This window comes from Delphinus delphis, chromosome 2 (genome assembly GCF_949987515.2).
Source record: "Delphinus delphis chromosome 2, mDelDel1.2, whole genome shotgun sequence".
Classification (NCBI taxonomy): Eukaryota; Metazoa; Chordata; class Mammalia; order Artiodactyla; family Delphinidae; genus Delphinus; species Delphinus delphis.
In genome coordinates this window covers 84,257,185-84,270,556 of record NC_082684.1, presented here as the reverse complement: position 1 = coordinate 84,270,556, position 13,372 = coordinate 84,257,185, and the positions used below count along the sequence as shown (strand labels likewise).

General features: G+C 57.2%; 1 protein-coding gene across 5 annotated transcripts in view; it reads right to left on the bottom strand.

Annotated features, from left to right (window-relative positions):
• PAK6 (p21 (RAC1) activated kinase 6) overlaps positions 1 to 13,372 on the bottom strand; it is a 35,001-nt gene that overhangs the window by 2,221 nt on the left and 19,408 nt on the right. For 3 of the 5 annotated variants that reach the window (XM_060003549.1, XM_060003550.1, XM_060003552.1), the window contains 7 exons: positions 9,983 to 10,191; positions 8,479 to 9,114; positions 2,461 to 2,958; positions 2,204 to 2,337; positions 1,711 to 1,837; positions 1,485 to 1,610; positions 869 to 1,003 (listed from right to left, as the gene is read on the bottom strand). In XM_060003549.1, coding sequence (XP_059859532.1) covers positions 869 to 1,003; positions 1,485 to 1,610; positions 1,711 to 1,837; positions 2,204 to 2,337; positions 2,461 to 2,958; positions 8,479 to 9,114; positions 9,983 to 10,186 — 1,860 coding nt within the window. In that variant the 5' untranslated portion in view covers positions 10,187 to 10,191. Of the gene's footprint in view, positions 1 to 868; positions 1,004 to 1,484; positions 1,611 to 1,710; positions 1,838 to 2,203; positions 2,338 to 2,460; positions 2,959 to 8,478; positions 9,115 to 9,982; positions 10,192 to 12,291; positions 12,502 to 13,372 lie in introns of all 5 variants that reach the window. The other 2 variants (XM_060003551.1, XM_060003553.1) reach the window with 1 other exon arrangement.

Below are 13,372 nucleotides of genomic sequence, written 5' to 3'. Positions count from 1 at the left end.
AGGCTGTCTTAGGCTGTAATGGAAGGCTGCATCCTCTGGGGAATTAGCCAGTTAGAAATATCTGCTAGTCTAGGGGGTCAGGAGTGCGGGTTCCAAGGACCAGCTGTCTCAGAAAGTGTTTCCTGTCTCTCCTCGCATCCAGCAGGGCTACGGAACTATTTTGTATTTAGAGACTGAGCTTCAACCCTCTGGGACATTTCTCACTCTGGCCACCAGATGGCAGTGCCACTCTGCAGCCCTGTGTTGAGCTGGCTACCAGCAGGGGGTGGCCACAAGTAAGGACTGTGGGTTTGGGTGGATTTGCCAGAAAAGCGTTACACACCACACACACACACACACACACACACACACACACACACACACACACACACACACACACACACACACACACACACACACACACACACACACACACACACACACACACACGTTTTAAGGGAAAAGCTGGCTCAGATGTGGTTAGGATGTACATTGATGGAGGGCAAGCCAATTCTCTGTGATGGAGACTGGGAACACTGTATGCCTTGGCATGCCTCCCCTGACAGATGGGGTAGAGGCGTTACTGCTCAGTTAACTTCTCTAGATTCTTTCCCAGGGCATCAGGGACTCCCGCTGGCCTTGCTTTCCCTTCTTTCAGGCTCCTGTCAGTTGTCCGCAGGTGGAAACTTGTTGGAGTGACCACGGGAGTTTGTGACTAGGCTCCACACCAAGGTGCGGGATTTGTGTGGAGAAAGACGAGCCTCTTCTGGGAGCCCGGGCCCTCTGGTTTCTGTGGGAGGGAGAGGCTGGGCCTCACAGCCCGGACTCTGATCCCTGAAGCCTCAGGAAGAATGGGGCCTGCAGGGTCACACCCTGTGTACCGACTGACCTTGTGAGAGTTCTTCAGCTTGGGTGGGGGGCTGTCCCGGAGCCTCTTCATGGCTTGCACTGGGGAGTCACTGAAGTAGGGTGGCTCTCCATCTACCATCTCAATCACCATGATGCCCAGAGACCAGATATCCACCTGCAGGAGGAGAATGTCCCTGACTCCACTGGCCAGAGTCTGGCCCCTTGGTAGCAACATGCTGCAGGGGGAGGGGAGCAGCTGGTCCCAGGTTTCCTTGGTGAGTCGGCCCCCTTCCTGGTCACCTTCCCTGTGGTCAGTTACCACCTGCGTGAGTGACCACTGACTGCAGGGACACAGCTGTCAGCCACTCTCTTAGAAAGGCCACCACACATGGGGAAGCCCGGCCATACCCCAACCTGCCCTTGCGCTTGGGGGAGAGCATTCTGGGGACCAGTTTGTGGCAGCAAAGTCACAGGCCAGAGAAGATCCAACCAAGAGTGGGAAGGGGGCAGTGGACGTTGGGGTAGGGTATTGACTAAGTGGGAACCCGACAACCGGGGCTATTCGGGGTGGGGGGCTCTGGAGGAGACCACAAGTAGAAGAGCTATGTGTCCCCAAGCCTCTTCTGGGAGGGCTGGGTGGTGGAGGGAGCCGTTACCTCAGTCGCATACAGACACCTGCAGATCACTTCGGGAGCCATCCAGTAGGGGGTTCCCACCAGGGACTTCCTCTTAGGGACATCTTTGCTGATCTGTGCACAGAATCCGAAGTCCGAGAGTTTCACCTGGGGTTGGGGTGAGAGGGAGAAAGGGGAGTGATGGTGAACTAGGGAGGAGGAGCCGTGAAGTGGGGTCGTGGGTGCGCCAGGGTGGGAAGGGCCCTACCCTGCCATCGAGGGTCAGCAGTATGGAGTCGCTCTTGATGTCCCGGTGGATGACACCCTGGGCGTGCAGGTAAGCCAGGGCCTGCAGCACGGCCTCGCACACGGTGGCAATCTGCTCCTCATTCAGCCTGGACGGGGAAGGCAGAGCCATCAGCAGAAGAGCATGTTAGCTTTGGCGGGGCTGCAGGGAAGACGGGCTGGGCAGAGTAGGTGCCCCTGGTACGGGGCCCCACAGCTCCTGGACGATGTGTGTGGGAGCCCAGTCAGGCCAGAGCCCTGGTGGAAACGGGCCTGGGCCTAGGCTGGAGCCCTCGTGTCTTCCCAACTGCCCTGAGACCCCTGGGTCTGTTAACCCGAACAGATGGGGGTGGGCAGGGTGGCTCGGGACCACGTGCCGGGCACCCCAATCATCCGGGCCTGAGGCTGCCTAACATCCCTGCCAGGGCAGTGGCGGGAGCAGCCAGCGCTGGGTCCCAGCCCTCCCAGCTGCCCACCTGACTTGGGAGATGATGTCCGTGAGGGCCCCGCCCTGCAGGAACTCCATAAGCACCCACAGCTCCTCGCCCACCAGGTAGCTCTTGTACATCTCCACCACGTTGAGGTGCTGGTAGTCCCGCATGATCACCACCTGGGGGCAGGAGGGGACGCCTGAGTGCCGGGCACCCTCCCCACTGCCCCTGCTTGCAGACGTCCAGCCTGCCTCCACCATCACTGCCCGTCCCAAATGCCCCGCCACGCCCTCTCCTCCCACCTCATTAAAGAGCAGCTCCCTGCGCTGCTGCTTCCTGAGGTCCATCATCTTGACGGCCACCTGGCGGCCCGAGTGCTTCTCCCGGGCCAGGCAGACGATGCCCGTGGAGCCCTCGCCAATCTTCGTGTAGCTGTCCAGCAGTAGCCGGGGGTCACCCTGGTCCACCACCATCCTGAGTGCAGCCTTGAACTGCTCGTGTGTCACAACGCCCGTTTCCTCACCAGCCAGGGCACCCTTGGCCACTGCGGGGTCCTGGGGCAGGTGAAGGTTGCTGGTGCTGATCTGGGCATGCCAGGTGCGGGGGGAGCCCGCCGGGGAAGACCGTCCTGGAGGGGGGCCGGCAGCTGGGGCTGTGCGGAGGGACTTCTGGGGGCTGCTGGTATCCGAGGTGGCCAGAGGGCTGAAGGTCCCCACGGGCTGGTCTGAGGGCAAGGACTGGGCCTTGGCCACCAGGCTTGGGGGGAGGTCTTTCTGCAGCGGTCTGAAAGAGGCGTTGGGCTGCAAGGAGAAAGGAAGAAACAGAAAGGGGTTTGGCTGTGGGAGCATTTGGAGTACCCTTCCCAGAGGCAGGGGGTGGCTGCCGTGACCTCTGGACACTGGCAGGGTTGGGCAGAGCCGGGATGGGCACTAATGTGGGAGGTGCCGCAAGCAAAGATTTTCAAATGGAGCTGAAGCCAAACCATAGTCCTGCTTGAGAAGTCAACCCCCAGTGTTCCCAGGTGAGCAGACAAAACAACAGCTCTTTATATCCACACTGTCCTTCCTGCGAAGACAAAGCCGAGTCCCTGGGGTGTCCTGGGCCGGTATTTCTTCCTTGGGTGACTGACAGCCAGACCCCAGGGAGGCCACCAGGAGGCAATCTGGGTCAGAGGCGTTCACGACCGTGGCTACCCTACCCAAGGGCCCATGCGGGCAGAAGAGGCCCTGGGCGTAGGGGCAGGGGCTGCAGCGAGGCAGCTGTGACTGACTCCCAGGACACACGGCTGCCGTCTAATAGTCCCGATTGTTCCTGACAACGGGGAGTCTGCGTGTCTGTGCGGTGAGATTAAGTCCCCAACAGAGGACCACAGAGCCATGTTACCATCTTGGGGGGTCCTCAGGTGTCTCCTGGGCTGGGGATCTGGTGCTACAGAGATCTGGAATCAGGAGGGTAGGTCCAGCCAAACCCAAGCCTTGGGGCCAAGGGTGAGGGGGTTTCCTCAGGGCTCCCCAGAGGAGCTCCTCCACTAGCCACATGGAACTCCTGGCTGATGACCCTCCAAGAAGGAAGAGAAGACAGGGGGCCTATCTTTCTGGTCTCTGGCAGGGAGGGAGGGAGGGAGGGAGGGAAATGGAATCGAGCAGCAGGCTGGGCCCCCAGTGAGTCTTGCTCAGGCCCAGCCTTCTGGGCAGCCCCAGCAGGAAAGGGTCCCATCCCTGGGTGTCCCCAAGGAGCTGGCGAAGTGCAGCAGGACCCTTCCCAGGGATTGTGTATGCTTAAAAGGGCCACCTGGAGACGGCCATATGCGACCTAACGGGGGACACCTGAGGAGCTGCAGAGGGGCCTTCCCGGAACATCTCAGAGCCCATCTCATAGGCGGTTGTCTAGGTGCCCAGAGGGTGCTGGTCTTCATCCTCAAAACTGAATCAGCTTCCAGGGAATCTACTCAAGCACTCAGCTTGGGCTGGGCTGCTTGAATCTGGGCCTTGGGCGCTACCAGGCTCAGCCAGGGCCTTTACAACCTCTTCAGCACCCCTCCCACCTAGACTTCAGGGCTCTCATCCCAGTCCCTGGCCTTGCCTTGTATCAGGCATGTGCACGGTGCCTCTTCTGGCGACAGCCATGCTGTGGGGCTCTGCCACCCCCAGCCCCAGCAGGCGCACTGAGTGTGCTCCAGCCTCTGCCAGGCCGTGCCTGACTCGTGCTCAGCCCTCGAGGTGAAGGAGCCAGGTAAACCTCCCGGGACTGCCGTGACTACTCCACCCCCGCCCGGCAAGCACATGTGTGCAGTAAATGGATTGTCCCCGCCAGCACCAGCCCCCGACCTCACCCCGCTTTCCCTACTCTGTTGTGGCGGAGCAGTGGGAACTCCAGACTGGGGGGTCAGGACCTGGGTTCCAGTCCTGCTCCGCTCTGACTTGGGATGAATCTTAGGCCATTCCCCCTCTCTGAGCCCCAGTCTCCTCTGTGAAGGCACGGTGATCTGGGGAGCTGGATAAAATGCAGATTCCCTGGCCTTGGTAACGGCTTCAGCAGGTCCCTAGAGCAGGGACTCCGCAGTTTAACAAGGCCCGTGGCTTTGGATGTGAGAGGAACCTTGGCCCACAATTTGAGCAGCTCTGCAATTCCATGGCCTTGGGGAGCCTGTGGGAGGGCTGGGACTCGGGGTGGAGGGAGCACGGCCACCACAAAGGCTGTGAGGCCACAACCAGGAGCAGAAGGACCATGAGATGTCACCCGGTAGCAGCCTCCAAGGCTCTGTGAAAAGGCTGCCCGCTGGCCTGTGAGGCACGGACCTAACACAGAAAATGTGCTCTCTGAGCATCTGTGTGGGGCTGGGCAGAGATTGGGGATCCGAAAAGCTCCTAAAGCTGCTCCTGAGATTGCTCTCACGGCCCCTGACCTCTCTCCACTCTGGATTTCTAAGGAAGGCGGTAAAACCGTTTCCCTCTCCTTCTGGCCTCCCGGCCTCCCGCATGAGCTCTCTGCTCTGAGGATGAGTGGACACGGGAGGGTGGGGACAAGTCAGGCAGAGGGGCTGAGGAGGTGGGTTCGCTTCCCCCCCTGCTGTCGAGGCCCCTGTGGAGACCCTGCCGCAGGTGCTGGCTGAGCTCAGGGGCCGAGGAGGCAGCAGGTGGATGGAAGCAGCAGACAGATCTGGGGGAGGCGGCCAGCTCTGACGTGGCCTGGGACATGGGACATAGGACACGGGGGTGGTCGGGCCAGGATTGGTCTTCACCTCAGCAGGGTCTGGTCCCAAGTGTCCCTTTGTGGCCCTTGCTGCCTGTCTCCACAAGGAGGGAGATTTTACTTAACGTAACCACAAGAAAGGACCAGATGAAACGTGTTAAACCGCTCCAAGAAAGGGAAAGGGGGACAAAAGGTGGAATCAATTGTTAGGGGCTCTGGATTAATTCTGGAGTTACTTGTGTGACTGAGGCCTCTTCTTGCGCAGGAAGCCACTAGAAAGAAGAGTTGTACATGGAGTTACAATGATGCCTCATGTTCCCTTCCCAGGCTAAGAAGACAGGGCCAGGCTCTCCAGCTGTGGGCTCAGGGGGCTGTTCTGTTAGTGCCGCCCAGGCAGAGGCCATTTCATAATATTTAAGAAATACTGGAGCCATTTTATTGAGGGCTTACCACTTTGACAAGGGCCTTAAATGCATTATCTCATTTAATTCTCATAGCCCTGGGGACTGTTTTATTAGCCCATGGGTAATATTATTATCTAAATTGGTAGATGAGGAAACAGGCTCAGAGAGGTTAAGTAACTTGCCTAGAGTCACTAAGCCGTAAGGGACAAGGCCAGACTTCAGCCCTGGTCAGCTTAACCTCTGATCCCTATGCAGTGGTCCTATTGGGGGTCCTTGGCATGTAACCGAGTACATGGTACACAGTAGGTGCTCAACCAAGGTTTGCTGATTGTTGAGGTCTTTCTGACGAGGCCTTTCTGCCGCTAGGTGGGACCACTTCTAAATCTCCCAAGCTCCTAACTGTCTTACCTCTTTGGCCTCTCTGTCCCCACTTGAGGTCTTCTGTTGCTCTTTAGCCAAAGCGAGTGAGTGCAGGCCAAGCTGCCTGGGGCTGAGTACAAGAGCTCTAGGGTCACAGACCCTCCTGCAGCCACACCTGGCACGCTGTGGCTATTGGTGGCCTGCCCTCCCAGGGCACTAGTGCATGGACTGCTGCTTTACGAGTTGCTGTGAGTGTCCAGGGCCAACCTCTGGGATGTGCTGAGTGCGGAGGGCTGGCTGCTGGCTTGGTCTGGGTTCCCAGGGCCCAGGCCTTGGGCAAGGAGGAGGAAACTGAATGCTTCCCAACCATATGGTAATTTGCTGAGAGCAGTGGTTCTCAACTGGGGGTGATTTTTTTTTCCCTCAAGGAACATTTGGCAATGTCTGGAGGGATCTGGGGTTGTCCCCTCTGAGGGGTGCTACTAGCATCTAGTACATAGAGGCCAGAGATGCTTCTAAATATCCTTCAACACCCAGAAGAGCCCCTGCAACAAAGGATTATCTGATTCAAACGTCAATAGTACAGGGTTGAGAAGCCCTGGCCCAGAGCGGTTGTGGGGCGGTCTCGGCCCCGCCTTTTGGAGGCCTGGCTTGAGAACATCCATCTAGAAAGGTGTGCCCAGGGGGCCAAGAAGGAAACCACTCCCCTGGATTTGGAACTGTGGTGTTTCTGAGCCCCGGATGAGCACCACCTGCTTCCTCAGGGGCAGGGGAGACCTCGTACAGCCCGCAGCAGTGGCCCACAGTAGGTGCTTTGTGGCTGTGCGGGGATGGGGGCGGTTGGCCTGCCCCCTGCTGTGGGGTGCTGGCAGGAGCCCAGGACCATGCATACCAGTTTTGACACCCCCTTTCTCCAAATCCCTGAAACCACCCCCCCACCCCAGCAGGACTCTCGAAGTGCACTTCCTGGCAGGGTGCACTGTCCTGCTCCCACCTTAGTTTTCTGGGGAATGTCTCCCCAGGGGTACAGCCTTCCAGAGACCCCTCGGCTCATCTGCTCCTCCCTGAAGCCCCCGCCCCGCAGGGGATCCCAGCCTACCGTCCTTTGTCCCAGTGGGGACTGGAGGGCAGAAAGCCCAGAACCTTCCCTGGGTGCCTTGGGCTGGCAGTGACCTATATGGGGTTGAGGGTCCAGGCCACCCCTCAACTCCCCACCACCCCTCCACGATTGGGCTGGACACACTGACGCCATCCCGGGAGGGGGGACTCCATTACTCATGCCGCTGTCAGTGGTGGTTTCTTAGGTGAGACGTAACAACCCTTGTGCTGCAGCCTAAGCTCATTTCTGCCTGACCCTCAGGGAGGAGCTAAAAGATGCCTTCACGGAAAAGCCTTCCCTCCCACCTTCGGCTGACTCGTTCGCGACACCAGGGGGTTGTCCCACGCTCTCTGAGTCAGTCTTCTCATCTGCCAAATGGGAAAGGATGTCACTGTCACCACGGACAGGATGTCACAGGGCACGTAAGAAGCAAAAATTCTCGGCCTGCCCAAAGATGTCACCATTAGGGCTCCCTTCACTGTTTCCTTTTTTACAAGAAAAATATGTGAATTTGAGGCTGTCACACGCCAAAAGTCAGCTCTCCTGTTGCTCCCAGACCCAGGCAAATTCAATCCTCTAGCTTTTCATATGACACACAGTATGAGAATAAATAACTACAGGAATGTCACACAAAGCAAGAACTACTAGAAAAAGGGAAGGAAGGAAGGAAGGAAGGAAGGAAGGGAGGGAGGGAGGGAAGAATCCTCACTAGAGAAGGGGTAACATAAACCTCTGGGAGAAGCAGCACAGAGAGGCTGTGTATGACCTCAGGCGAGCACTGGGACAAGCTGGGGGTCCAGGCAGAAAAAAGATCAGAAAAGGGAGCCAGAGAGACCCTGTCCCCCCTCCCCGCCCCCCGAGGCTGGAGCCTGGGTGGGGTCGCTGGGCACTGGGGGCAGGGGAGGGTCTGGGCTTGTGGTTAAAGGTGCTGCTTTTTCAGGGGTGCCTGCCTCCCCGTGTGGTCCGCCTAGATACACCCCAGAGGGCAGGAATGTCAGCTGAGGCGTACCACAGCCCCGCAGAGGCCCCCGGAAAATGACCTGGCTTGCAACATCTGACTCACACGTGCCAAGCCTTCGGAGCGCTAGGGCTCAGCTGGTTCAGGGTAGAATCCTCAGCTGACGATCTGTTTACCTCACGCTTTCCCCAGTCCGACCGTGTAGGTGGGGAAGGCCGGGCAGGGCCTGTGTCCCCAGTGGATGCTGCCGGGCCAGGCCCCCTGCCCTGTCGAGAGTGGCCCCGGCGGAGGCCGCGACCTGACCTACCTTGCTCTGTGGTGGAGGGCCTGGCTTGCTGCTGCTTGGAGGGGTGGCGGCAGGAGCGGACAGGAACATGCTTCGGAACAGCCTGCGCTTCAGGCTGCTCTCCGGGGTCTTGGGGCTGGGGCTGCCCTCCCCCCCCGGCCTGCCTGCAGCCGAGCCCACCAGGCAGGACTGTGGCCGGGCCTCCTCAGAGCCATGCCCGGCAGTCTTGGGCCCCCGCCTGCCCGCAGCCGTGGAGGCCGAGGTGCCGGTTGGGGAGCTCTGCAGGCAGCGCTGCGGGGCGCCCTGGAACTCGGTGGGGCCCAGGGACTGTGCCTTGGTGGCCAGCCCACTGGGCAGGACCCGCGGGCTCTGTGGCTCGGGCCATGGCACATGCCTGCGCCCTGCTGGTGCGGCCCCGTTGCAGCTGAGGTAGAGGCCATGGGGGTCCCTGTGCTCAGACTGGGGGCTCTGCAAGTACATGTCCGAGTTGGCGGCCCACTGCTCATCCCCTAGCAGCCCCAGGGACTGTGCCCGCCGCCGGCTGGTGGGGCTGCGGCCGCGCAGGGTGTTGGAGCTGATGACTGACAACTTCTGGATATCGTTGAGCAGCCCCGAGATGTAGCCGTCCATGGGCGCCGCGCTGCCCCGCACCACTGTCTGCAGGGGAGGGGGAAGAGCGTGGTGAGCCTCCTGTCATGGCAGGGAGGGGGCGCTGGGCGGGGACCAGGTCAGAGAGCCTCCCTGGGGGGCCTTGGGGAGGAGCACCATGGACCTCCCTTGCTGTGTCATCCGTCTATTCTTAATTTTTCAGCCCCTACCCAGGGCCCACGGTGGGCCAGGCCTGTGCTGGCGGACGGATACAGGGAGAAGCCTCATTTTCACCGGCCCACAGTCTAGCAGGGCAGACAGGTGAGTAGCCATGGCGTTCAATCCAGCGTGCCTGATGGTGCCGGCCGCTGAGCTTCGGGAGCTGGGGAGACTGCAGGCCCTGCCTGGGGCCCGCTGCCGTTCTCCAGCTCTGTCTGTGTGTGGCCTTCCAGGGGACATGCACCAGTCCAGGGCTCTCCTCCACACATAATGGCTTTGTGGCCTCCAAACCCTGACAGGGCCCTGACCCCAACCCCTATCAGGCTCTTGCATCAACCCCTCCTGACCCACACAACTTAATCCCCTGGGTCTGTGACAGCCCCCAGCCCCACAGGGGCTGCAGGTCCAAATTTTGCATGGGACATACTTAAAGATTATTTGTTATCTGAAACTCACATTGTATTGGGCATCCTGTATTTTTATTTGCTAAATCTGGCAACCCTACCACCCTGTGGAGAGGGACTCCCCAGGATCCTCCTCCCTGGGTCACCCAGGGAGAGAACGAGAGGCTGATTAGCAGGGAATGAAGACATCCTGGCTAACTGATAGCTGATAAATCAGGTGGTTCTTCAGGTGCCTGTGTGGTCTTGCCAGCAGCCCTCTGTGAAGGGGGATGGTCTGAATCCTCCCCCACCGCCATCCCTGATGCCCGCCTCACCTTCATGGGCTGGAGCTGCACCCGGGTGATGCGTGAAGGGTCCACCACGGGCTTGGGTCGCCGCAGTGTGTCCAGGATGTTCTGCCATTGTGGGGGGAGGCCCACGAACTTGCCTTCTTTGGGGTCGAAGGAGGTGTGGACGCGGTGCTGGAAATTCTGTGGGGCCGAGATCTCAGGGCGTTTCTTTTTTTTCTTGCGGAACATGGTGCCTGCATGGGGAGGGTCAGACTGAGTTCCAGAGGGGGCTTCACAGGAGCCTGGCCCCGGGAAGGACAGGTGGCCGCAGTGGGTACTGGGGCCCCAGACTCCCTCCCCCACTTCAACCCCCTGCACCGGCCCACCTCTCAGGCCTACTCCCTCAGGGAAATGGCTAGCTCCCCGCAGAGCAGTCCCAGAAGCAGCAAAAGCCCCATAAATAAGCCAACACAGACTACAAAGGAGGAAAAGAGGTGACTGTCTTCTCATCTGCGCTAAGTCCCCTGCTGAGGAGGCAGGCCCGGGGGGTGTGTATTTATAAGATCCAAAGCCCATGACAAATAACATTCCACCGTCGAAGAAGTAAAAGGGGGGTGCGGAAGAGGGAGGAAAGCTGACAAACTCATTTTATGAAGTATGATCTTGATTCTTAAACCAGATAAGAATAGTACAAGGAAGCCCCCTGGTGGCACAGTGGTTAAGAATCTGCCTGCCAATGCAGGGGACATGGGTTCGATCCCTGGCCCGGGAAGATCCCACATGCCGCGGAGCAACTAAGCCCGTGCGCCACAGCTACTGAGCCTGCGCTCTAGAGTCCGCGAGCAACAACTACTGAAGCCTGCGCACCTAGAGCCCGTGCTCTGCAACAAGAGAAGCCGCTGCAATGAGAAGCCCGCGCACTGCAACAGAGTAGCCCCCGCTTGCCGCAACTAGAGAAAGCCCACGTGCAGCAACGAAGACCCAACGCAGCCAAAAATAAATAAATTTAGAAAAATAGTAAAAGGAAAGGAAAATTTGAGCCAATTTCAATTCTGAACATAAATGAAAATCCTAAACACAATTAGCAAATTGAATCCAATTTTTCGTTAAAGGGTTTTTTTTTGTTTGTTTCTTTCTTTTATAACACAGTCAACTCGGGTTTGTCCCAGGATGGTTCAAAACCAAAAACTGCTAATGTGACATACAACTTCATAAAAAGTCAAGCTGAGGATTCAGAGACATGGTGCCCCATCAGGGACCAAACTAAAAGGGCCCTTATGGTCCCCAGGTGCTCGGCCCTAATTCTGGAAAGGCCCTGAACTAAGGGCACTGCTGGGGTGGGTGAGGGCAGCTATCTTAGGGGAAAAGCTCTCCAGGAAGAGAGAGCCCACCTCCCTCTGGGTCCCCTTCTCTCTGGTCTCAGAACTCTGATTGTACAAAACATCACCTGCAGTCAAATCTCCATCCCTTGCCTTGCTGGTTTGGGTTTGCCTTAGGCCCTATTAAGCTCTAACAACAGCTCTGAGTGACACCAGCATGCAGATCTGAGAGAGGGAGACTGGAGACCCAGGAGGCAAAGTGACTCTTAAAGTGCTGCTCTGGCCTCACCTTCAGGGAGCCCTGGGCTGGGACCACATGGAAGACAGGGTTGGGGGTACCCACTAGAATGCTATTGTATTTGAAGTGGCTCAGAATAGCTCAGTGCATTTGTGTGGGGCGATGGGTGCTAAGGACACTCAGTGGGCTCTTGTGTCAGCTGGAAAAGTCACTTCTAGGTTTGTTTCAACAAGACATGTGTGTTTCTTGAATTGAATGCTTGGATCACTCATCTATCTACAGAACTGGATAGATCTGTGCCATGGCACTCTCTTTTTTTTCCTGCTCCAGAGGGAGAATTTTCCTGGTCACATTCACAGGTTCTGGAGCAGGTCACAGATCTGGGAGGCAGCTGGTGCCACTCGGGAAGGCAGAGGGCTCAAACAGCCAAGTCTCTCCACTAGGCATCCACCAAGCATGAATCAATCTGAATCCATGTCATACCTCTTGGAATGGCAGCCACTTTTGGGGACCTTGAGGTTCAGGAAATCTACCAAACATTCCCACCAGGCAAAGCCACATGTGCAGGAGCCCCAAGGACCAAGGACTTTGGGATGAAATATAACTGTTTGAGTTACAGGTGAGTTGCAGGGAGTCTTCCACTAATTTGGGGAGACTTTGAGCGAGCTACCTTAATGATTTGAGCCTCAGTGTCTTCATCTATAGAATGGGGTTAATAAAAAATAATGCACAGAGTTTAGGGAGTGTTAAGTGGGCGAATTCCCAGGAAAAAGGGGCTGTTTCTCTTGCTATGTTACCTCTCCGTGCATCCTGTCTCTCAGCTCAGGTCCCTGCAGACATCAGAAGGTGAGCAGATCCAAGCCTGGGAGTGATGCCCAACTCCTGTCCTCTCGGAGTCACCTGGCAGTGGTCATTCCTGATTTCTTGTTCTGGGGCCCTCGTCACCGCTCCACGACATAGACTCTTCATGGCTTGGTAAAGCCTGACCTCCTCCCTGTTGTCTTTGGCTACAGAAGAGTCTCAGTTCTGCAATTCTGTCCTGACAGACCCTCTATCTCTGGATTAGCTCAGCTGATGGTTTCACTCTCCTCCCCACTCTGTAAACCCTTCTGGAGGTGTAGGGACACAGCCTAGAGTTGCAAAACAGGTGGCTAATACTTCCCTCTCTCCCCACCAGAACATCCCTGGCCCCAACTCCCTGGCCGCATCCAAAGGCCCAGCGTTTGCTGCAGGAATGCACGGGGAAAGCATCTTTTTTGTTTTTGTTTTTTTTTCGTTTTTTTGTTTTTGGCTGTACCGCAGCATGCGGGATCTTAGTTCCCCGACCAGGGATCAGTGGAACCCTCGCCCCCTGCAGTGGAAGCATGGAATCTTAACCATTGGACTGCCAGGGAAGTTCCTGCAAAGCATCTTTAGCAAATGGTCTACATGACTCTGGGATGCCCCTCCTGAGTCCACCCTAACAGCAATTCCAGAATAAGTTCTTCCCACAGGCAGCAGGAAGGGCCTGAGGAGAAAGAAGGACAGTGCAGAGTCCTAGGATCCAGGGGTTACAGGGGAGGTAGGGAGCTGACAGAAGCAATGAACTGAGCTCAGCCTTTGGGGGAGGGGGAGTAGAGATTTAGAAATCAGAGCCAGCCACTTAGCTAGCGGGAAATCCACACCTAAAGGGAGGCTGCCAGGACTTGCCCAAAACCATGGTGAGGCCAACACTGCCTGGGACAATATGACTGTGTACATAGAAAAATCTACATACAAACTTTGGGGATTAAATGTGAATTTTAGAAGTCCCCAATTCAAGGTCAATATAAAAAAAATTGTATTCTTACATACCAGCAACAAACAAATAGAAAATGAAATTTAAAAAAAGATGCTGTG